This window comes from Labrus bergylta, chromosome 20 (genome assembly GCF_963930695.1).
Source record: "Labrus bergylta chromosome 20, fLabBer1.1, whole genome shotgun sequence".
NCBI classification, from domain to species: Eukaryota; Metazoa; Chordata; class Actinopteri; order Labriformes; family Labridae; genus Labrus; species Labrus bergylta.
In genome coordinates this window covers 4,563,692-4,589,091 of record NC_089214.1, presented here as the reverse complement: position 1 = coordinate 4,589,091, position 25,400 = coordinate 4,563,692, and the positions used below count along the sequence as shown (strand labels likewise).

Below are 25,400 nucleotides of genomic sequence, written 5' to 3'. Positions count from 1 at the left end.
TGCCCTTTTTGCACAACCCACACGTATAAATAAATAGTAACAGAGTAAGGACAAGCGGTATTATTGAGCCTTCTTTTTAATTTTTCACTTCAGGAGGGGAGCTTGTGATTTCCTCTCGAGGTTAGAAGGGGGTTAGGACCAGGGTGCTCTAGCCAAAGCCACCCTAAAGCTCCACCGCAGCCTGAGAAAGTTTCCTCAGTAAAGCCCTCTAACTCTCAGTTGACTCTGTAGTGATCACACTGGGGATGAACCCACGGAAAACCTCAGCTACATACTAATGGGGCTGCACTTACTTCACCTGTGGCAAAGAAACACTGTTTTTTTTTTAAGAATGAGACATTTGATAACAACTAATTGGTTATTTTGTACGAGCTGTCCTTGGTAGGAGTATTCAATTCTATGGTCATTTGTGCTGAACAAAGCTGAGACTGATTTTTGCTGCTTTTTCTGAAATGATGAACTGGAAAGCAATATATAACGTATAATGTGATCAAGGTTCCCCACAGTATTTCAGTGTTCTCATTTGATGATAAGCCCCTGCAGTGCAGAGTCACACTCCACATGTCCAGCCAACATATCAGACCAGGGTCACTGCTTTTCTACCTCGGGATTCTTATTGGACAATAATAGTGTCTGAGATACCCAGCAGGTGCCTGAATAAACCGTCTAATAGAGCAATTATTCTCAAACAAAAGGTCACCTCAGGCGTGACGACAGGCCCGGAAATCAATAAAGCTCCCAATTATGACCGAAGCAGGGGGGGCCTATATTTGGTCTCTGGCTGGCAGCCATCCACGAGAAGATCCGATTTCAAGGAAACCTCATTCCATCACTTCGTATATTTGGGATTGAGTTACCAAATTTTATTCCAGGAGTCTTGGCTTCGTCCTCTTCTAAAAAATGCATAAAAGACTTATCAAGCGGCTCCCCTTTGATAGCAGACTCCCAGGGAGTGGTGTGGCCCTCCTTTTCTTAGCTCCCATAAAAGATAACAATTCCCTGTCTTCAGCAGAAATGTGTAAGCCTTTGAGTTCGTCGGCCTCTCTTGTAAAAAAAAAAAAATGAAGCTCCACCGAGAATAATTCTCTCCGGCAAATGTACACTCTAATAAACACAATCACAAATGTTATTAATTCATAGGTGTGCAGATGACCTCTAGATGCCAGTGATAACCAGCCAGCCTGTTCACATTTCACACAGTCTTGGGTTTGATAGCGTTCCTGTGCAATGACTCATATGGCGCTGTGGTAGACTCACCCAGGGGTTCAGTGAGTCCTCAGACTACAGTTCATATGGTAATTTACAACAAGGTTAGGGATATTTTTGCATTACTCTATGAATGTCTAATGGGTTTTTATTTATGGTTTGTCACAGACTCCCTCTGCGCTCACAGAAACATGTACAAGGTAGATTGTGTTTCGGGGTACCCCCTTAGAATCTGTCCTCGGGGCTCTATTGTCCTCCTTTCAAACATGTAGTTAGATCTGTTTTAAGGTTCCAATTAAGTGAAGGTGCCAATTATTATCTAATTCTTAATCACTCACACATTTAAGTCTGTTTTTAGGTTCCAGTTTACATCTCATGTTTAGGTCTGTTATTAATGGTCCTATCGTCTTTATTTAAAATGCTGTAAGCAACTGATTTCCTAACCAGCTTAAATGTACCTAGGTCCATTTTGCGGTTCTCTTTAGCATCTGTTGTCTTCTTTTCTAACAAGTTGGCAGTACGTTTTAAGGGGCTCTTTCTTAATCGTTTATTTTTCCTTACATGTTATAAAGTCTGTTTTTAGGTACCCTTTGGGGTCAGTTTTCTTCTTCTCTATAAACAGACTAGGTTTTTTTTCTACAGGCACCCTGTAGCATTTGATGCCTTCTGCTCAAGCACAGGGTACGATCTGTTTTATGGTACCCTTTTAGGGCCCGACCGATATGGATTGTATAGGGTCGATACCGACATTGGGGAGCGAAAGAACTTAAATGTTTTAAATAATTCCCTTGGTAGGGCTGGTTTAAGTGTCCCATTAGTTTCTGAATTCTTTCTCACTTACAAATATTGAAGTCTGTTCTTAGGTACCCTTTTCTCACCTTCACATGGTTTGATCTGTTCAGGAGTGGATTTCAAAAATGAGTTTCTTCCCTGTTATTTTGTGTAAAGGTCAGTTTTGATGTACTCTGTGCTGTGTGTTCTGGTAACTTACGTAAAGACAGAAGAGATCAGGAGGCTAATACACGGGGGTTTGGAGTTTCCTGGTGTTAAAAGTCTTTTAAAACAACTTTTTTTCCACTGTCTTTTAAGTGCTTATCATGAAGCACTGTTTGGATGGTTGAGGGATATTAACTACTTGGTCAGGTTAAGGGCACACTTCATGGTATGGGTCAAATCATGAGAGTTTTATTTAAACAAATGACTTGAATTGGTCTCATGGGTCACTTTGCCGGACCCATCAATCACCCCCTCTGTCAACCTGGCAGACTTAATAAATCTTCCTGCCACAAAATCTCCTTCTGCCTCACGTGAAAACTGAAAGTTTTGAGTCATAATGGCGTCTTAGTGCACCACTTCCCGTATGTTTAAGTTGGAATAATGAATGAGAACAGCCTGGTTGGTTTAATGGTGGCTGAAGCTGCAGTAGCACACATAATATCTCCATAATATAACGTAGTGGGAGAATTGGCTGAATTGTAAAATGTTTTGAAAACTGTAGAAAGATCTCTTCTTCTACAAGAATTCAGGTTGATTTCTCAACTTTCAACAAAAATTGCTCTCTACATGTACTAAATTACCGTTTCTCGGGCATGAAAGGTTCTGCTTAAACTTGAAACAGCTTTGAATCATGCAGCTCCTGGCACATTCTTATTTTTTGTTAAAAAAGATCACGAGTTTATACTTTGAAATGGTGTCTAAAGTGGATGATGGGCTCTTTGATGCCGCGCATTGGCACTCAAAAAACATTGTTTGCCTTCGTTCTCGGAAGAATTGAACCCCACAAAAACATGAAATGACATCAGCCGTGTTCCTGGAACTTAATTTGCTCTTAAGAGAGACATTCTCTTGCTGCCGTTATGAGGAGCATGACGTGAACGGTCCCACTTTATTACCAGTAATTTCACCGAGCCGGATGCGGAGAGCATCCGGATGGTAAAACAAGGTGTATATTCTACCTGAGAGATACATCTCTCCACAAACACATCACAATGTGTGTGATTCTCAGCATCTGGACATAGTGTACTCCCCCCCCCCCCCCTCCCCCTCCTGTTGGGGAGGCAACATTGATTTTGAGAGAATGGTTTGTGGGCTGGCTGGTTGAAGAAGCCATTAGAGTTTAGTGCACGTCTGTTCATTCAAGGTCATGACCAAACTGAATTTGTACTGGGCTAAATCAGAAGAAGTGCTGCAATTACTGCGAGGAAATGTCAATTGGCCACAAGATCATTCCATTGGTAACCAGCGTTCCTTCTTGATTCGTAATCATGAGCAGGTTTCGTCTGTGAGCTGTAATCTCGTTGTGAGTCTTGAGTACTCAGAATATATGACACAGGCTTTCAATGTTCAAAATTAATGTAATAATGAATTATTTTGTTCAAGGTACATTCCTTTTTTTAAAAAAGATAATTTGTTTGGAAATTCTGCCTTTATTTTGACAGGACAGCTGAAGATAGACTGGAAATGATGGGAGACAGAGTGGGGGGTGACATGTACCAATAGAGTTATAACCAGGAGTTGAACCTGTGACCGGTGTGACGAGGACTGGAGCCTCGATAGTTGCTCTACCAACTGAGCTAAACCAGCACCCCAAAAGTACAACCCTATATAAGTACCCACTCTGCATGTTCAGGGTGCACCTCATCATTTCCTACAGTTTTTCAAATCTAACTGACAGCTATCTCCCGAGACACAATCCGTCTTTATAAGATCAATGGTGTCTTTTGTAGAGTAGTTACTTTGCTCCTTTCAGGCAGAAAGTTTGACGACTCTCCAATAAGTACTTTTCCAGTTGGTGCTCTCACAAGATCACTTTAAGGTTCTGTCCTTTCACTTATAATAATGTGCAATATTTCTTGATGGCCGGGCTTTAAGGCTTCAAATATTTAACTCTGACAAACGCTCACAGCAGGAAGCAGGATGAGGTTTAATTATTAATGCATGTCCAGGACAAGCTTAGCAAAGAGATAAGACGTAGCATCGGTCGCTAAAATCGCTACAAAACTCAAGTTCCTTAGAGGAGCTGCAAGCATGAGATGCAGTTGTTGTAACTGTATTTCTTGCTTTTTCCCCACAAACAACAAACATTAAATTAAGTCTTCCTTTAGTTAGAACCCAGGCGATGGAGTCTGGCATAATTGGATGACAAATTGACAAAGCAGCAGCATCGATAGCTTTACCCTCTAGTAATTGACATACACTATTGACTCCAGTGCAAGAAGCATGTCCGCATGAACAAAAACCTTGTTAACCATTCTTTTTTTTTTTGTTGCATATTGACATCAGCATCCACATGAGCGCTCACATTCCCCTACTGGCTTCAATTTAATTGAACGGCATGCGCAAACGTCCATCTCAGGCTCTCTCTCACACTAGTTTTTCTCTTTTACCCACTGCCGCTGGACACCTTCAATTCATGACCTGCCTCGATATTCTCCCCTCACCCTCTGCTGCTCTTGTTATTGGAGTAAAGGAGGAGACGAGGAGAGTCACACAGCCCATGCCAACGACAACCAATTCTGGCTGTAGGATTCCAAAAATACCTTCTTGTGGCTGCAGTGGATTTCTTTTACTGACAGCGTGTTTATGTTTGAGACAGCATATGTGATATATTGTGTACCATTTTATAATAACATTTGATGAACAGAGAGTGCAGCATATAAAGCAGAAAGTCAAAGGCTGATACCACATACTTTCAGACATACTGAGTATGATGTCACATTGAGTATATAATACAAACCAAATTCATAGTATTCATTATATTTACGTTTACTTATAGATCTTTTGCGACCCCCTTGGTTATTACTTAACTGCATGAGGGGAATTATTTTTTTTAACACAACCAAATGGTCTAAAGATGAGATATTTTGTGATTTGAGATGGCATGAACTGCTGTAACTGTTTGTTAGCTAACAACTGCTGAATGAAGTGACTTCCTCCCGTTTTGTTATCCATTCCAGGCAAACCACCGTTGTAGCTTCACTCACTGTAAAAAAAAAAAGTGGTAATGTGCCAACTGCTCATCCAAGACGAGTTACAGCACATTAATCCCCATAAAAGACAACTATCAGTGTAAAAGCTATGCTAGGCTAATTGCCTCTAATCTTAAGCACTGTACGAACCACAAAGTAATGATAGTGGTATCAGTGTCTTCTAAACTGTTTTTCTAGTCTCTTCGAGCCTCTCACAGTGTGATCTTACCCTCGCTGATTTATGGACACATTATCCTTATTATAAACCAGATTGGCCATCCATTCTGTCTCTGATCAGATTTGATACACCCGAGGTGGCTAATGCACACATTTCTCTTCTCTCAGACACACTCGCTGGAGACACGCCGTCGACCTTTCCTTCCACTGTAGCCTGACAGCAGAGCAAACCCCCCCCCCGCTTGTCAGGGAGAAAGAGCACTTTCTCTGGGCTATTTTCAGGTGAAGGCAACAGCAGAGAGGTAGAAGATAAAGCGAGGAGGGAGGAGGGAGGAGAGAAAAGGGTGGCAGAGAATGCATGTTTTTCTTTATTGAGAAATCAATTCTGCTTTGGTAGCACTTCCACCTGATTCCTCTTTATATGTTACACAAAAAAGAATACTGCATCACATCTAGAAAACCCCTGGTGTGTCTGGATTTGGTCTGACTTTATGTGAATGTGTGTCAGTTTTTAAGGATTTGGATGGATTTGTTGTAATGGATTATGCTATTTTAGCTTTCCTTTCCCTGAGCTGGAGAACAAACTTGAAGAAAAAGCTGAACTAAAGGCCCCTTGTGTCTGCGTATGTGGTCTCTTAAGAGTGTCATCTGTCGGCATCTAGTCGACTCTACTGCCTCTTCAACTATCCCCGAGCCTCGGCATCATCAGGGCTCATTAGCCGTGACCCAGTAAGCATGTCCGTCAGAGCCCACTGCCTCCTCGCTCTCTGTTCGATTGCCGCGACTCTTTTGGCACACCTGACGATCCGCTGAGGATCACTGACTGGTTCAGTGGTGGCTGTTAGTTTGAGAACTATCTTGATTTCCGTGCATCCTCCTTGCCAGTAATTGTCTGCTCGGCAGACACAGGAGTGCCTGGTTCAGATTGAAATGTCAAGATCTGTATGCGGAACAACAAAAACACAGCACTATGATGGTAGCTTTTGAGACTATGTGAGGACTGTGTGTAATGATTTTCAGGAGGGCTGTGGTGATACATACCACTCACAATATGGTATTTATCACAAAACTGGTTTCTAAGATTGTGTAATTTTTAGAAAATTAGATTGAAGTAAATTTATAAATCAATATAATTCTTTAATTGTGTTAACCCTAGCCCACAATTAAAAAGCTGATGTCCTGACGAAGACTCAGTAGAGTCGAAACGTGTTGACAATCCCTGTTAAATAAAGGATTTTTATATGCTGTCAGAGTGCCTCGGACTTTCAGTTTAAGACTGCCTCTCCACACTTCACTTTTTCTCTTCTAATCAGGCCAATCACAGTTTTTTATTAACTAAAAATCAAAGCTTTTGGATCCATCCATCCATTTTCTTCTGCTTATCCGGGGTCGGGTCGCGGTGGCAGCAGGCGCAGTGAGTCCACCCAGACGTCCCTCACTCCAGCAATGTTTTCCAGCTCCTCCTGGAGGATTCCGAGGCTTTCCCAGGCTAGACGGGATACATAATCCCTCCAGCGAATTCTGGGTCTGCCCCGAGGTTTCTTCCGAGTTGGGCGTGCCCGGAAAAACCTCCAAAGCGAGGCGTCCAGGAGGCATCCCAATCAGATGCCCAAAATACCTCAACTGGCTCCTTTCGACGCAAAGGAGTAGCGACTCTATTGGTTCTTTGCTGTTTATAGTTGTAGTGATTCTTATCTGTACTGTTTCTTGTTGTCTTTATGTTTCAGCCTTTATTTAACCCCAGGAGTTAGACACTAGACAGTGCAGCTCTGCTCTTTTGCCAGCCTGTGATTCACATTCACACTGTTTCACACACTGCACACCTGGGAGCTGCTCGGTTCACTTCCACAGTCTGAAGCTGTTCTGCGCGGCGCCGGCAGTGGGAGTTAGCAGAGGTTAGAGTCTCTGCCTCCCACTTTCTTCGCTGCAGCTCTTGAAGGTAAAAAAGGTCAGTTTTAATTCACTGTCTTCACATTTGGGAGATTCAAGGCGGCAAAGAGCAGGTAGTAATCCAAAAAACACAACAAGCAACTGAATGTGCAAATAAAACTGGCAAAGCTGTTCTCACAAAGGCACTCCTGAAACTTTAACAAAGCCAGCAACTGAAATCTACCTCAGGTGTTTGATTACACTTATCACTGTTTTTAATGTACTATAGAATCTAAGCAACAGTGTTCAATTCTATGAGGGTTAATTGATGTCATATCAATACAATGTGTCATTGGATGTATTCATACAGCATCGACCAAAAAGTGGGAAAGGACAAACTGGCGAGCAGAAAAGAGAAAGCACCGTTTGTGTGATATTAACACCGTGTTTGCTGCTTGCATATGGGGAATTCTCCTGAGTATTTCCTGCTGGGTTCACACATGGGCAGCTGTGGCTAAGCTGGTAGCGTCGGTCGTCTCCCAACCGTAAGGTCGAGGGTTCAATCCCCAGCCAAATGACCTTTGATGTGTCCTTGGGGCGAGACACTTAACCCCAAGTTGCTCCAGTTGCTTGGTTGGTGGCGTATGAATGTGTACGACTGGGATTGGTTACTTCTGATGGTCACTTCACATAGCAACCTCTGCCATCAGTGTGTGAATAGGTGTGAATCTTTAGGTGTGACCTGAGGCGCTTTGAGTAGTGAACATGCAGCTCACCCTAAACATTTCTGTTAAATTTTCAGGCCAGTTTCAAATGATTATTTAGCCAAAAACAGACAGACGATGATACAGCCTGCTTTAGCTGGCCTTGTGACACTGCAGCACGATGCTGAAGTACAGCAGTGATTTTAGACACATGTTAGCATGCTACTAACATCTTGATGTTTATCATGTTCACCATAGTTTCATAATATTTACTATTCAGCACTGAACACACAAGCTGGTGGGAAAGGTGTTAGACTTGTACGATGAGAAGATTGATTATTTTAGCTGATGTGGTTTGTTGTTGATAATTATTTTATTTAAGGGGGGGTCACTGATAGAGGCTCGCAGTATGCTATATAGGGGTCCTTCGCTTGGCACAAATTGTTAACCCCCTTTCCTAGATCATCATAGAAACAGGAGGTGCAGTGATAGGGTCGCCACTGAGTGAGTGAACATGGTGCAAGCAGTATGTTACTGAATATGTTGGCAAAAAATCTGATGTTAAAACACTCTGAGCCCTCAGATGAGTTGAATTCTGCTCTGGGAGACATTTCTATAGAGTTTGTCCCCCCCCCCCCCCCTCTGTGAAATCTTATCATTAATTCCGTCCTGTCTAACTACTGTAAGATCAAATCTGACTACAGCCTGAATGCTCGGTGATGAAACAAACCAAAAACCTTGAACATCAACCTTTTAACTCCACAGGGGGGCGAGTGATTCAAAACTCACAATGGGGAAATCTTTTCACTAAAACACAGCCCTTTCATTATTTGTGTGATGCCGTGGTTGGATCAAAGATGTCTTGTCAATCAAAAAAATAAAAAGCTTTAGAAGAACTCAGTATGTGGTAGAAAATATGTATACTTTAAGACATTGACAGTTACACTACACAACTTTTTTTTCCTCATGGCAGCTGCAGGTTGGTTTGTCCTGCTCCTCTCCCCCTCAGTCGGTAAGGTTCATGCTCTGCGAACACGATGAGCTGTCTACCTTCAAACAGCATGTATCCTGAGACTGAGGGAACCAGCAGCTATAAAAACCTCCACAGGCTCAGAGCTGCAGCAGACAGATCCTGCCTTTGTTGACGCTTTCCTCCACTGTCCACCATTTTTACCTTGTTGTACTACAACCTGGACACTCACTGATCACCATGCTACGAGCAAATAGTAAATCCAAGCCTTAAAACGTAACCTGGCTGGAAACAGTCGGATCATGTGTATTTTACCAACAAACATGTGATGGCTGACAGTTCAAAGGATGAGACAACATCAAGTAATAAGAAAACAACATCCAATCTTTACAATGGGGCGCCAGGTAGCCTAGTCACGCGCCCCATTTACAGAGGCGATAGTCCTTGTCGCAGCCACCGAGGGTTCGAATCGGTTGAGGTTGAATCCTTTGCTGCATGTCACACACACACACTTTTTATTTTTATTTTTTTGTGAAATAATTTGAACATTGTTTTTTGTTTATTGTATTTTCGTGCTTTTCATTTTGTTTTGTATTTTTGATATGCTTGATTTTATTTGATTTGTCTGAAATAAATTGAATCAATCAAAGCTTATATATGTGTAAACTGCAAACAGGCAGGAATTTGCTGTTAGTGACAATGCTGAATGAACTGAGGAACAAAGGTATAATGTAGCACTTTGCAAAGCGAGGCGTACTGTATCACTCAGTACCGTATTCCCTATGTGTTGAGTGGAGAAAGCTGCAATCACAGGTACAGTAAGAGTCCAGTAATAGCCTGTAATGGAAAAACCATAAAGCATTTTCTCCCCGTTTTAGTTACACATGCAGCACTTAGAGCTGCACCGAATGAGAGCTCATGTAATATGCAGCTATATGGTGAAGAAATGTTGAGCTCAAAGGCCTTAAACAGTAATTATTAAAGAAATATATTACTCACAAAGCTGTTGAATCATTCAGGGGCCACTCTTGCATGCAAAGCATGCGCGCAAAACCCATTTTCGGCGGAGTAGCATAAACAATCGGGTTGCGGCTGTGACAACAGGTGGCCTGATAGAGGGTAAGCGGCGCAATGGGTTTGTGCTTTTGACAGGGTTGCTATGGAAACAGAACAGGCCACACAAACAGGGTAGATGGATGGAAAGATGGAAATGTACCCACTGGAGTTCATATATTATTCCAAATCAGTTTTCCTTCTTTTTTAAACCCTCAGGGGCTTTATGAGGAACTCGCTGAGTGTATTTGAACATCCTGAGGGTGCTGTTGTGTTCATAATACATTAAAGTGCCCATCAGTGTCCTTCTTTCTTCTACCCCACACAGAGCAACAGTGACTGTGTTTACCAGAGAAGTACCTGCCCCGAGCAGATGATTTTTCAGTTCTGCAGAAAAGAAAGAGGTGAAGCTTTGTGAAGAAGAAAAGACTTCTCTTAACGATCAGAAGTGTTTCATCATGAGAGCACTTCAGCCAACATTATGCCAATGATAAGAGGCATGAATGCTTATATGTTTTGGTTGGGAAAAGTAATAAAAAAAAAGAACAGCAGGTCAGAATACATTAGCCTGGGTAAACATCAATAGGTTCGGCAGCCTCTTTTTATTAGACCCCTGCGCCTGGAAGCAGTGGGTTGTGGGGCATTTCATTTCCAGGAAGCGAGTGCGAAAGTGTGCCGGTGCATATTGTTTCCATGACGGCAATTTATTTTTTGCCGGAGTGGCACGACAAGAGTGCGCACTGTGGAATGAAGGCTGATAGATAAGAACAGTAGGAAAGATACTTTTCAATTCGTAATGTTCCTGAGGATGCAGTACTCGTTGGCAGTGCCGCGCGGCCGCAGTGAATACCAATGTCTCTGGGTGTGGGCCGAGGGGACATGCAGTGCTCTGCACTGAAGTCTTGCTCCTCGACTCCCTCTCTCTCTCCCTTGTTTTCTGTATTCTCTCTCCACCTCCACAGCCGCTCAAATGATGTTCTAGTTAGTTAGCTGAAAAAAGTTTCCATACAAAACACTGTGCAGACTGTTTGACCTTGTCAAGTCAACCTGAGCAGCAAACAAGCATCGCATTAATTCAAGTCATTTACATCAACAGCGTGTTAAGTACATTTAAATTAGAAATTATTTTGACTAAACGTCTGCAGGTTTTATCAGCTTTCTCGGAGTGATATTACATACATAACATGATGAACAAGCTGGTTTCTTACAAACCCCCTAAATTTCAGAAAAGCAAAGGCATTTTGAAACCTAGAGGTTGAAGGAGATTGGGGTGATTGATTATTTGCAGGGGTTTTAGGGTTGTAAAGAGTAAATGACACACTGTGTTTCAGTGAATTTAAGAACAACCAAAATAGCTAAATTGCTGTTGACATTTTTTTTTTGGAATGCCCCAATTGCCCCTCTTGAGTGACAAGCTAATGCAACTCTACAAGTCTGCAAACAGCCTTTTCTTTTCATTCTGATCTTTGCTTTTTCCATTAGCAGAGAGAACAACAACTGCCTGAGTCCCAGAGCATCATGGGTCAGCATGAGGCAGACTGGCAGTGCAATTTTTGGCAAGCGCTGTTTCTGGATTTATTCCCCTTTCCAACACTTTAAGTGAGAAGCCCAAGTTTTGACAACAGTTGGCCTTGCCTCTCTTCTCGGGACCAATCTGTAACCTTAACTGAGTATTTTTAGTTACCTCATCTTAGCCAAACTTTTACAGAAATGAAGAAATGTGAATGGGCTTTAAAAGGAAAAACAATAAGAGTATTAGACTACTTGTTTTGATGTTTAGATATAAAGACTTGTACTTGTTTGGCCCACGAGGTGGTGGGGGGAGGGTTTCATCTTTCATCCACTTGCTAACAAATTCCTATATTTTTAGAATTTATTTTTTAAGATCCCAAATTATTGTTCTTTTCACATTTCATGTTGTCAGTCTGTAAAACCTATGGAGTAGCTTTGCTTGATTTGCAGCTTAAAAAACTCCTCTTAGCCTGGCGTCTGTTAAAGCCCTATATTCACCCTCTGCTTGAAATGGTCAGTTTCAGCCGCTGTCTCTTTAAGGCACCCCTCCCTGCCTGCCCTCTTTCTTCTGATTGGCCGGCTCTCTGGGAGTCTCCCCGGGGGCAGAACGCTGTAGGGTTGCCAGGGGAGGACTGCTCTCGTGTGCTGGTAGAACAGACAATGTAAACAGCTTCACCGGCCTATAGAGGCTTAAAGCCATCTCATGAAAATCTGGGTTTCATATTTGAATCTGAGCTCTTGGACCTGTTCGTGCCTCACATAGTCAACACATCGCACAGCAACACACGAGGGTACGGCTTCAGATACTAATGATATTCTGGAGCGTTTCCCAGTTTGAAACGATGCTGCTCATTAAAGCTACAGCAGCACACATCAGTCAGGAGGATGACCACAAAGTTCATCGTTTTCCACCTGCGCCACACTCCCCTCTTCATGTTGTTTATCATTGACTTGGAGTTGTAGTGCTGCCTAAATTAAAAGATGAAGGTAAATCTTTGATTCGGTGCAGCCACAGTAACATTTGAGGATACTTTTCACCTCCCCTGACAGATGTGCAGACACACACCGCCATCGCAAAAAAAAGTGATGAAATGAGGAGAAACTCTGGCTGTGTGTTCTGTGTTGTTCTTGCTTTCTAAAGGAGGTGTGGAGACTGACAAAAAGGGGAAAAAAATAAGTTGCTGTCATGCATTATGCATTAGGAGCCAGGTAGGAAACAGTTCTCCCTCATGTGTTGGCCTCATCACTCATTTGGCAGTGTCATAACGCACGTTCACCCGGCAGAAGAGCTGCGGCTATAGGGGACGCTCACTGATAAGAACCCTAATCATTCATTGCTCTGTTTCATTAGTGACAGGGGGGGATAATACAGAATATGTGTGATTAATTGACTGTGCGGAATCTGCACTTGTGCATGTAAATTGGCATTTTAACATACTGGGTCTATTTTCAAATTTGGGATTTGCAGTAAGCTCTGTTGTTTTGTTTTTATTTGTTTGGTGAATCAGTTTCGAGTGCATGAAGGTCCTTCATCACCTGTACATTTAGCCAACATCCATGTCAGCTGAGTCCACTAAATTATGGACACCTTAAAGGGTATTATCATCCATATGTGATGTTCACTTGCTGAATGAAATACACTAAGCCCACATTTTTATGTCCCATGAGCTTTGAAACCCAAATCACTATTATGAACCTAGCTACAACTGTTTTATGGTAATGCCGAGGGTCTGACTACTGCCTGAAATATCACTTCCATCTTATGAGGTTGGAATGCAACTTGGATGCTCACCTGTTAAAATAAGTTTTTCCTTTTCCAGTTTCGCCTCCTTGCCTTGAGATGTGTGCATCTCAGTCATTGAAATGATTTCATTCTCCAAAACGGTTAAAAGAGTCGCTGTTGGAATCTCTCGTGTTGTTGTGAGACGTTAACTTAAAAACAAGTTTGCTGCAATTGAAAGAGGAGGCTATGACTGTGTCCTTGTCAAAGCCAACATACTCAGTTTTTAAAAAAAAGTGAAAAAATTGAACTGCTTCTTAGCTGTCTATTGTTAGGAATTAATTAACACCTTGCAGCCAATCAGAATCCAGTATTCAGTCTGACCAAAGCGCACATTTGTTTCCACAATTCTGCAGCTATGTCTATGAAAAGTCACTCTGACTGCTGGTATTATGTGATATTTTACAGGGATGTGATTTAGTACAAACTGCGACGGCGCCCTGCCTCCTCCTCCTCTCTCTCTAATGGACTGGAAGAGAGTCACTCGCAAATCAAACAAACCAGGCAGAAGAAATTCAAAGACAACAGACTCTCACAGTGGCCAGTCGGAAATGAGTTCTCCTGCCTAGAGTAACAAACAAGACAAGTTGTTTATGTACAGCGCTACCGCTGTGTCCTTTTTCCACGACAACAACAAGATTGTCCAAATGGGTCTGGGTGCAATCACACAGTGTTTATATGCTTTGACCTGTGAAGCACAGAGTGGTAGGAGGAATGGGAATTTTTTTTTGGACTCGTTTATTCAGAGACTAAAATACTGATTAGAAAGGCAGGAGAGAAAATCCATCTCTACTTAAGACCACTTAAACAATGGAAGAGGATTTGGATTTGAGATTAATCTGCTCATATTTTTGCAAAAATCAAGTCTATTTGAGGCGGATGAAAGATTCAGAGACTCCAAATCCCCCTATTTGAGGATTGGATTTGCATCTCTGCACTTAGAAATGATGCATTTACTGTCAAGTTTTATCAAAAGTTAAGTACAGCTCGGGAAGAAGGCCAACGCAGTAATTGATGCTCAAATGATGCAATACAATTCTAATTGTTTTAAGCTGCACTGAAGCATAGTTGACCTTTTTTTTTTTAACATGGATTTCTTCTTGAGTTGATCTTTGCATCAGAGTTCATCGTTTGGGATGGGGTCATGTTTGTTAAAATTTCATGCTGTGTTTGCACAGCACAAAATAAAAATGTCTCATGCAACAAATGGGCTCTGATTTTAATAATGCACCTTTCACTCCCAGGTGGATATTTCTCTGTCCATCTGAATATACAGCCGGTGTCCTAATCCCTCACAAAAAAGGGAGTAATGACGTTCCCAGTTCCGAAATAATCAAATAAACAAAACCTTGTATTTTGCACAACCACATATGGCTTTGAAACTGAATATTTGCAGCATGTTATTGCTCCAGTTAAACATCATGTCTGCAGATAATAATCAGCACCGTTGCAGTTGAAGTTGATTGAAACAACAAACAAGTCTTACTTTACTCTTATCGTTAAGCTCTAATGTTTCTTTCTACCCTCGTATCAAACTGTTCCGCCTTTGGCTGCTTTCACATTTGAAGTCTTGTAAGATAGCAGTGTTGAAGAAATGCCAGACCTGTCATGCTGAGAGACATCGCTCTAATTGTTTCATGATTTGTGTCTGTGGTTAGAGAACCTGTTATGAGTCTGACCTCAGGTTACGAGTCTGATCCACCTGGGTGGCAGACTAGCTTGTGTTAATAGCAGGTGAACAAACCTCTGAACCTCTGTCTGCTTGTCTGGGTCTCTCTGGATCAGAGCTGACTCACTCATTACATTCTGCTGCTGAAGTCGGTTTGTTTTTAGCAGCATTCATTGCTCTTTGCTGCAGTCTGTTTTCACACGGTCTCTGCAGCTCCATCATGTTTTCAGGCTGACACCGACAGCTCCCTCCCTACGTTATCTCCAATACTATTATGATTCATGCCTAATGAGAAAGAGATATTTTTGGTAACACCATTAACTTCCTTTATTGTATAATTAAACACATGGAAATATGCATGCACGTACAGAAAATATGCACACAGGCTCTTAGATAATGGATAGCCTGAGTGCTACAACATATTCATTAAATTAATGACCTATAGCGTCACTAATGCTGCAGCCAAGAGGCGTTATCATTTCATCCTCTGGGAGAACACATGATGAAACGACACACACACACACAAACACAACACACACACACGGCAATGGATGAAAGGCCGAGCCTTCAATTTCAGTTTAGTGTCCCATAAAGACCGAACAAATGGAGCACTGAGTCACACTAAACAGCCCTTCATGTCCTGTGTTTCTTGTCAAAATGGCGACTGCTTTTCCTTTTCTTTTTCTTTTTCATTTTACAATGTTTGGTAAAAATGCCACTATTGCAATTATTCAGCCACATCTAAGTTTGTTCTATTTGTGGCAAACTCACATTTTTTTTTTTATGACCAAACAACAAATGTTAAAGCGTAGATTCAAGCGGATCACACGAAGAAAATCTCCTTTTTTTGTATTTATGGGCTGAAAAAATGAGGCAGAAATATGAATCATTATGTATCTCCATGATTTTTGGAGTCACAAATAAATCTTTCGTCTGTATTTTTCTTTATATTATTTCATTAACATTCTGATGGGAAAAAAAAAGAAACGAGAATTCACAGACCATCATTCAAAGATAATTCTGCTTTCCCTTTGTGCTACTTTCCATATTATCCAAAGCACCTCTGCCCTTGCCACTTCAGACGATGGCGGCTATATTTTGATTGAGCCGAAGCGACTGAAGGGCTTTTATGTTTCATTAATAACCAGCAAGACAAGTTTTTTTAGACCACACAGGGAGCGTTTACTTTTTTATACGAACATTTTATATTCATTGAGTGATTGAGGCTACTTTTGCTGTGGAAAAGGGGTTTTGCATTGCTAATAATTCCCGTGGTTTGTACCTGAGTGTGGTCATCCTGCAGGTCGCTTCCATGCGTGCACAATCTGAAGCTAGCCCAGTGAAAAGAGATGGAAGATCTCTGGGAAGTCAGACCTCTTTAAGTGTCTTAAGTATTTCATTGTTGTTCCCTGAGACAGACTGTTGCATAGTGCTGAGTTTTCACACGCTCAGGGGGGAATCAGCACTCATGAACCGTCTGCATGCTCTGCAGACTTAAACATGACAGTTACTGAGGCCAAGAAACAGCAAGGCCTTGTGTTTATTCCAGTTTGGACCTGAATCCATCCACAGTTTTTACTTTATGTTTTTCTCTCTCTTTTCTGTCATGTTCTGGTCACGCCTCAAGCTCTTCCTGTCAGAGAATCCTCCTGCAGACTCCAAAAAAAGTGTTATTTATTTACTGGTCCTGCTGCAAGCTCTGATCTCTTATCTCCTCTCAGCTCGTCTTAAAACCTCATCTCTCCTCTGCCACAGTCACTTGTAATCACCCCGACATTACCCCGGCACATAAGGTCTAGCTAATTAGTTCAATCATTATTATAATTACAGATCAGAGAGGCATGATCAGGAAGGTTATAGGCAAGGGTTTTTTTTTTTCTTTTCTGCCTGCGTCTGCACCTTTTTACCCACTCGGAATGAGCTCTAACACCTCCAAGGCCTGGAATAGAAAAGACGGGACATCATTACTCTGTGACGTTTGTGTCCTTGTTCTTTTTTTGGCCGCCTTATTTGGGATCCGATTATTATTACACTCCCAAGCCGAGCACAGCATGGTTCCTCATATGAAGCAGCTCATTGGCTCGCTGAGAAGAAGCTTTAGAGGTTTTTTTTTTTTTTTTTTCTTTCTGGAGAGTTTCCAATGTCAATATGTTCCCACGGAGATGGCGATCTATATGGAAATACTGTTTGACATTGACTCCTTAGTCACTGTAAGAGCGCAATAGATCTTTCAGCAGGCCGGATGTTACTGTTGCAGAAGCAATTTCAAGCCGCAGACGCGCAGCATCTGTACAGTGTGTGAGTGTCGGTCTGTGTGTGTGTGTGTGTGTGTCTGTGTGCCTACAGTAACAGAGCTGAGCATTTACTGCCATTGGACAATCTAACTTGTGCAGGACAGAGGTAAATATGAAAGCACAGACTGCCTAGTTCCAACGGTCACTCGTTTTTTATCTAAGATTTTCAATGCAAAACTAGAGAGATTGAATTAGAGATATTTTCACCTTGAAATAAGTTGGTGATGTGTGATGAACTGTGAGTGTTTGATGCTTCACTGAGTGGCCTCATTTTCAAGCATTTTTTTTTTTTCCCTGTTTCATTCACTCCTCTTTGAAAGTAGACTGAATAAATCCTTTGGTTATGGATAGAGCCCTGTGATATTTGTTGTTTTACATGTACAGTACCAATCTGAGTTTATGCACAATCCCTTTTAATAAAGTAATACCATGATATAATACAGTTACTGCAAACAGTGTGGGGAAAATACTGTGATATGAATCTGAGGTCATATCGCCCACCACAACAACACATCTACTTCAGTACTTCAGTGTTTAAGTTTTCCCACAGCATGCATTTCCAATTATGAACACACACACGCACACACACAAACACCATCAGATAGGAGTGTTAAATATAAGATGCTGTGTTGGATACATGCCCAGTTTTATTTCCACAATCTACAGTGCAGAGCTGTTTGCATAGACAATATGATAAAGTGTCATAGCTCAGAATTGCATGAAGGTTTCTGCCTTCTTTCACTGTGTATCACACACTCTGGGCACCATGTCTTGCTCACTTTACATCCCATTATTGCACATAAGTAGTTGCTCTTTATAGCACATTTCGTCACCACTTTTCTATCTGTAAAATCCCCCTCAGTCACAAACTGTGTCTGCAGAAACAATCAGCAGTGGGCTCATTCTAGTCTCTCGTAAAAAACTCTCCAGTGGGATTTTCAGTTCTGCAGATTGTTCAAGAGAAATGGCTCAGCGCAGAATTAGAGGGAAATAAATCCCATTGTATGGTCTCAGCTCATCGTTAACAAATAATGTTTTGTGAGCCGACGTCTTCACAAAAGAAACAACTGTTCTCGTGACTGGGTATGTTTTTTGTTTTTTGTGTGATTTTACAGACTTTTGTCTACCCAACAAAACAATGTAAACGACTATGAAATAGCATTCAAAACACTGATCTATACACCAGCTCACATCATGAAGGAAACAACGGCGACGAGACAGAAAGCGGATTTTAATGCAAAGTGGTTTGCAGAATCTGCCTCTGTGTATGGAGGCTGTAACGTTTGCAGGTTGCCATTGAGGCATTTACTTTGAACTTTTACCAGAGATAAATGTCAATTCACTAACTGTCATAACCAGTAAGCCACCACTGAGAGTTGGAGCAATTTTAAAATGATTCAGCAGCCAACAGCTTGTCCGTATTCACAACTGTCTCATGTTTACCTCTTCAGTATGAGTCACAAGCTTATTGAACCCTCTTACTGAGAACACATCACACGTCATCTACACTCACAAACTGAAAAGGTATATTACATATTCATGTTGTCGCTTCCTTGTGGCTGTCACGGCTCTGCTCTATGGCCACAATGCTAACTAACTGGTCGCTGTTGTAATGAACGTGAGTAATGGGCAGTCTGGTAAATAGCCATGATTGCTCTTATCTTCAGGCTAATGATGTCTTGGGCTCCTTTCAATTAAGGTGAGAACGAGGTCACTAAAGGGTTTTCTTCATAGCTCAGCCATTCAGCTTCATTAAAGTCTTAACGTGTGTTCATTAATGCCCCAGCCACAGATCCCCAAAGCAGACGCTCTGCCTCGCTCTTTTTGTCCTCTATAAACTAATTAAGAACTTATTAATCCTCCGCTAATAGTATGAGCTTTGGACCCTTTCTGAGCCAGTCCCCCTTGGTTGTGGCTTGTTTTTTGTGTTCGCCACACCAATCAGGCCTGAGGTGGAAACCTTTCAGGGATTGCTTTGTCCTTATTGTCATGGGACTTTTATTCCCCGTCCTATCAGGGGTGCCCATTGTGCTTCAGTTATGGCCCCATCATGCTAAAGGTCACAAGATTGAAAAACTTCTGACAAAATCTAATGAAGTGGTGGTACACATAAAGAAGGTTTAGCAGCTCTACAGTAATCACAAGAATGATTTGAAACCGTTCAAATGCATTCATGAAAGGGCAAAGTAGCTCATAATGTACACAGCATTTTGGTTGTTAAGTGCACCTATAATCACTACTACTGTGTATGTTTCCTGCCTACATGACTTACCATCAGACAGAAAAATTAGCAACTAACAAACAAAGGCATTTAACCAAAGTAGAGGTAATAACAGACCTACAGTTGTTAGGAGAACAGATACACGTTTTTTAAATGCTAATGCAGCTAAGCAGGACAGTTAACAGGAATTGAAAAAGGTTGAAATTTAAATTGTGGAATTGAAACATTTCTGGTCCTACTTAGAAAATATTAAAGTTCTAATAAAGAGTAAAAACTTAAGTTTGACTTTAACCCAGTAATGCACAACATTTGAGTTGATAAGTATATGCTACCTGCCCTGCACTTAACGGATAACATAGCAACTAATGAACAAATCTGAAGCCCCAGTTGTTGAAACAGATTTAAAAAAAACAAGATAATAGTAAACACAATATCATTTTCCAATTGTTGAGTGACCAGAAACATAACTCTTGAACGCTGTTGTCTGTCAACAGGACAGCTAAATACGCACTGTCATGCTATTACTGTAAGCGAGAAACTTAAGCTAGCTGGCAATGAAGGTAGCTTACTTAAAGCCGAAGGTCCCTGAATATGTCACCTTGAGCGTCTTGCTTCATTAATTCTTATTTTGTGCTTTTCAGACTTTTAGAGTAAAAACTTGAGAACTCCTTATTATAAGTCGTATTTAAATCATGACAACAAAGCGGGCCTCAGTCTTTACTTTTGGTTAGCATAGCCAGAATCAGGACTGTGTCAGAGTATTTTGCTGTTGAATAGTTTTAATGTAAGGACATGCTGACTCATCCACATCTTTTCACTGGACTGTCTTGAATAGTTAAGGTAATATATTGTTCAAACTTGGGCTCATCTATGTTTTGCTGAATCAAGCCACCTGCTGCATATCCCCATCTGTCGAATGCATTGAACTCTCACATTATTCGATTTGGGTATGATCAAGCAGCCGAAAGCTGTTTTCACACTATTGTTATTCATATCCCGAGGCGTTACTTTGTCGTATGCCATATTCATCGTTTAATATTCCGTTTTCGTTTATTACGTGATTAAATTGCAATAAGTTCCTTTCTTTTCTGAATTAATCAGATAGAAGAAGAAGAAAAAAAAAAAACGCCTCAAGGTTTCTCGTAACTCCCAGACCCCCAAAGCTTTCTCTCTGCTGTTGCCAAGCTGTTGTCAAGCTTGCAATTTCACCAACGTGTCGTGAGCTCCATTTTTATCTGTCACATTCGTTTGCGGGTGATAGCTGCTGATGCTCGCCTCATTAAGAATTCTCCCCCTCCTACCCGCTTCTCTTTCTCCTCCTCCTCCTCCTGCTGCTGCTGCCTCTGTCACTGTGTCTCCTTGAGAGCAGAGAGGCAGCGACTTTGACTCTCGTTGATTTCCATGAGTTCTCCATTCATGCTCTTTTCTTCACTTTAGCCCCCTCTTGATATTTCCTGCATCTCCTCCTTTCTTATTCTCTCTCTTACTTTTTCTGTTTCTCAAATTATCCTTTTCTTCACTCATAAATGTTCCTGATTTTCTCCCACATTATTATTTTTTTTTTTGTTGTTGTTTCTGACCATGTCTCTTCTCCTCTCTTCCCACAGGAGCTGGTGGGCAGTAACCCTCCGCAGAGGAACTGGAAGGGAATAGCGATCGCCCTTCTTGTCATTCTGGTCATCTGCTCGCTGATCGTCACCTCCGTCATCCTGTTGACACCAGGTACACGGCTGAGGAGGAGAGGAGGGGGGGGGGGTCAATAGACCATACACCACACATCCCTCTGTTTACACAGCTATTATTATGCACAGACATGCACATTAGGTTTCCCAATCAATCTTGACATGAACAAAGCAAAGGCGAGCTTGTGTTTGCCGGTATCTCTGTCCTTGTGTGTGTGGTTCATGCTCTTGTGCAATATTTGCTGTGTCACTTGCTGTAATATAACTTCAGCATGGATGGCTTTCTCGCACACATTTAGTCAAGGTCAGTAAACCTCATTGAAGTCGGCCCACGCAACATGGCTCTCTTTTTTAAACACAGTCCCAGTCTGTCTTCTGCACTCAGTCCCTCCACACACACACACACACGTTTGTTTCTTAGGTATTTTAAAGAATCTTAACTTTGACCTTCAGTTTGTAAATTTACAGGAGAGTTTAATCAGGAGTGCCATCTGTTTATATTAAGGCTCATAAAGCTGCTTGATAGGGTTTAATGGGCCTGCCAGTGGCAAACCAGTCAATACAACTGATGGTATGTGTGCACTGTGACTCAGGTACAAAAACAGTAATCACTGCGTCCTTGTTTATGATTTTCTGAGGGAGAAAATTGCACGTAATCTTTCGTCGAGGTGTGGTAGCAAAGTGGGGTCAGTGGTTGTAAAGGAAATTCAGTCCTCTTTTGAATAATCCTAAGAGATCCATACGGGTGTCAGAACAAAAAATATGGCACAGCGGCAGGTGTCGGAGCAGCCAGCCCTAAAACGCCTTGTCACCTCCCGCCTGTGACCTGTTCCCGTCCCGGGGTGTTTGTTATGGACGCAGATGATTCTCTTTCTGTTTAATGTGCCGCTTCCAAACAAGGCGGGCCAGCGGGAGTCAGGTGGAAAATGGAGGGCCGGGCAGGTGGTGCCTCCAGCTTGTGCTTGGTCCTAATCCGTCCCCTCCCTGCGTTTGCTCAAGCAGAACCACCGTTCTGCTCCGAGTCTCAGCACAAGCCGGGCTCTTACAGCAACGGTAAAGCCTCCAGCAGACTGCCTTCTAAAAGAGGCTGTTTGTGGAGGATTTTTGGTATTATATGGGATATTAAAATATGTATATATCCTTGTCAGATGCTGATTTTAAAAGTTGGTGTGGATTAATGAGGTATCCTCACCTAGAGAAAAGCTTCAGGATAATGCAGCTCCATGAATCATTCCTCAAGGATAGTGGCTTGTTAGTGCGCAGACAGTTTATGTAACCTTTTCTTTGGGTTATCCTGTTTGCTCTGGAACTGTTAATTAAATCCCTAGATTCTAGAGATGAGTTTAAAGGAAAAGGTTCCCAATTTATTCTCTTGCACTTCCTTATATTTGTACCTGGGCTATTCAGCAGCCACATAATGAACACATCCAAATTGGTGTTCAAAATTTTACAACCCTGTCAGCCTACTGTGTGTACTGTCGGTCTGTGTCTGTTTTCCTGGAATGAGTTGTCGTGTTTCAAGCTTTGTTCCTGCTGCAGGAATTTTCCCCAGGAACAAAGGACTTTTGGAGGTTATCAAAAGCAAATATGAGTGTAATTCTTAACCAGGTATGAATTTGAATTGGAACATCTGCTGAAGCACATTTTCTAAGCACCTACGTATTTGATTTTAGTCTCCCACGTTTAATAATTGGAGGCATAATAGATAATGTTTTACACAATGTGTCTGTCTTTTCTATTTCGAGATACATTTCGCAGAACAAGATGCAGCTTCTAGGTTCCAAAGTGAAGCTAATGCTGACGTTCCTTAAACCTGCATTCTTTCAATGGCCACCAGGGGGCGACACCAGTGGTTGATCAGAAGTCTTATTTTATAGACGTCTTTGAGTGAGTGTTCCTTTTTCTCATAGGATTTTATTACCTCTGTAAAGTTAGGTTTGGTCTCAATTACAAGTTTCAAGTCTTCTACAATCCAGCACTATGTTTGTATTGAAGATTTTGATCCCATTTAGAGGGAAATTGGACGATGGAGAAGGGTATACTGTTTTCATTTTACTGACACAGTGACCTGTTAATCAGGAAGGAGGCTCAGCATTGACTTAAGTTCAAAACACTCACCTCTGGTTCCAAAAAAACAAGATAGGGATACCGAAAGGTCAAATGAGAGCTTTAAGAAACATGGCACCAAAATCACTGGCAGCTATGGGCACATCTTATATGCAGTCTATGAAATGTTCCTAGTAAAGGGAGCATCATTTTTTCCTGTTTGTTGAGCCAACGAAGCTTTGGTTTGAAGGGTATTCAAATTCAAAGAAATCACTGAAAAGCTGTATTGTGTGTCACACACTGCTGATTATGATCTCTAAAAATTCAGACTGTGGCTGTATTCTTCTCTGTTCTGTGTGGTGAAGCCGTCTATTCAGGCTCCTGTCAGCGGAGAGATGTCTATCTCTGCCTCTTCACAAGATTCTCTCCATGTTTGATTGTGAACTAAATACTGACTGTAGAAAGAAACCTCTTTAGAAACAGATATCACAATTACATGATCACTGCAGATCATTATTTCAAAAACGGAAAAAATTGGTCTTAAAAACTGACGCTACATTTTCTACTTAAGAAGGATTCATTTTATAGGGCTGTCAATCAGTTTATTTTTTTGCTCGAAAAATTCAATGCATTTCAATAGTTGATGGTTAGTAACCACATTTTAATTGCATGTTTAAAATTCCATTATTTTGCATTTCAAAAACAGGTTTTTGTCTTAAACTACTTTACTTCCTGTTTGGATAAAAACCTGGTTTTATTTTGAAAAAAAAAGGAACTTCAAGTTGATAGAATGTTACGTTAATAACATAATCATAAAAAAGGGATTTGATAAGTAAATGAAACAGCTAAAGGAAGTGGTAAAAAAATCAAATGTTTTATGTCACAATGTGGATATTACTTTTGACTCATCAGCTCAGCCGTCTGCCAGTTTTCTTTAAAGTGAAATGAGACATTCAAAGGCACAACAATGTTGTTCTTTTCTATCACTGTGACAACAGTGAGATGCTGTGGTAGCCTACCTACAGTGTGCTTACCTACGGTGTGCCGGAAGGGACAAAATAACATGCAATCAATGCATTAACTAAAAATTATTGATTGACGTTTACTCCGGAAACTCTAATTTTTAACATTTTATCCAAACAGCTTATATGATTCTGTCCTTAAGGAAACTCCTTTAAAGGATTTTGAAACAGAAATGTAAGAAGGCTGAAGATTGCCTTGCAAGAAAGCAAGACATTAAAAGTTTAATTACAGACTTAAAACAACTGAATAGGAACTGATTTTGCAGAGTGAATGGGCCCAGGAGTGTGAGGTACATCACTAACAATTTGTAGCACAATTTGAGATCTTTTGGGAGGATTCTTCTTATTTACTTCTGCATTTTTTCAGAGCAAGTGCTGTGGCTGTAATTACACATCAAGGACAAACATTCTGGGAGTGAAGGGAAGAGAAGCAAACTGTGTCATTGAGGCTAATGTGAGGAGTTATGAGCTAGCATGTTGTCTCAAATCAGTTTGGAGGGTTTAGTTGATGGATGCTCCCCTGCCAGACACACAAACCCGCCTCTAACTGCTCCTGACAGCCACTTTGTTCTCACTCACACACCAACACACACACGCATGCACGCACACACAAACACAAAAGCCTCGGTCTCCTTCTCTGTCTCTGACAACCTGTGTCTGCTGTAAGTGATGGCTCCGTGTAACCAAGAGGTTGATCTGTTTTCTTCATCAATGTAACTAGGTCAGATGTTCACATTGAGCATCAGTATTCATCAGCCCGAGGCGTCAGGATGACTGACAGAGTGACAGCTGACTGACTCTGTGGGAGGATCGCACATTATCTTGATTAGATGCAGCTCAGTGAATGCAGTCGTACGGATTACTGCATGAAAGTGGTGCTTCAGTTTCCAACTTTTATTCTTTGAAACAGTAAAAAAAAAAAAGTCAACTGTCTCGTCCCACATGCGATCAAAACCAGGTTGAGTTGTTTTTTTTTGTCCCTGTATGAATGTATAATGATTCTAAAATGATCAATGATTGTGTATTTACATCCCAGTCACTTTTTTTGTCTTTTTAATGGGCCAATTTTTAGCATCACTTGTGTTACCAAGGAAATGGGAGAATTATAAAGGACTGTTCCCGAGTCAATGACAGGGCTGACCTTTAGAGACAGACTAATATTCACATGCGCACTCACACCAACAGGCAACTGAGAGTCACCAATTAACCTAACAAGCATGTCTTTGG

General features: G+C 41.4%; 1 protein-coding gene across 6 annotated transcripts in view; it reads left to right on the top strand.

Annotated features, from left to right (window-relative positions):
* dpp6a (dipeptidyl-peptidase 6a) overlaps positions 1-25,400 on the top strand; it is a 207,807-nt gene that overhangs the window by 130,207 nt on the left and 52,200 nt on the right. For all 6 annotated transcript variants that reach the window (XM_065948740.1, XM_020645197.3, XM_020645198.3 and 3 more), the window contains one exon: positions 21,031-21,145. In XM_065948740.1, the coding sequence (XP_065804812.1) occupies positions 21,031-21,145 (115 nt within the window). The remainder of the gene's footprint in view (positions 1-21,030; positions 21,146-25,400) is intronic.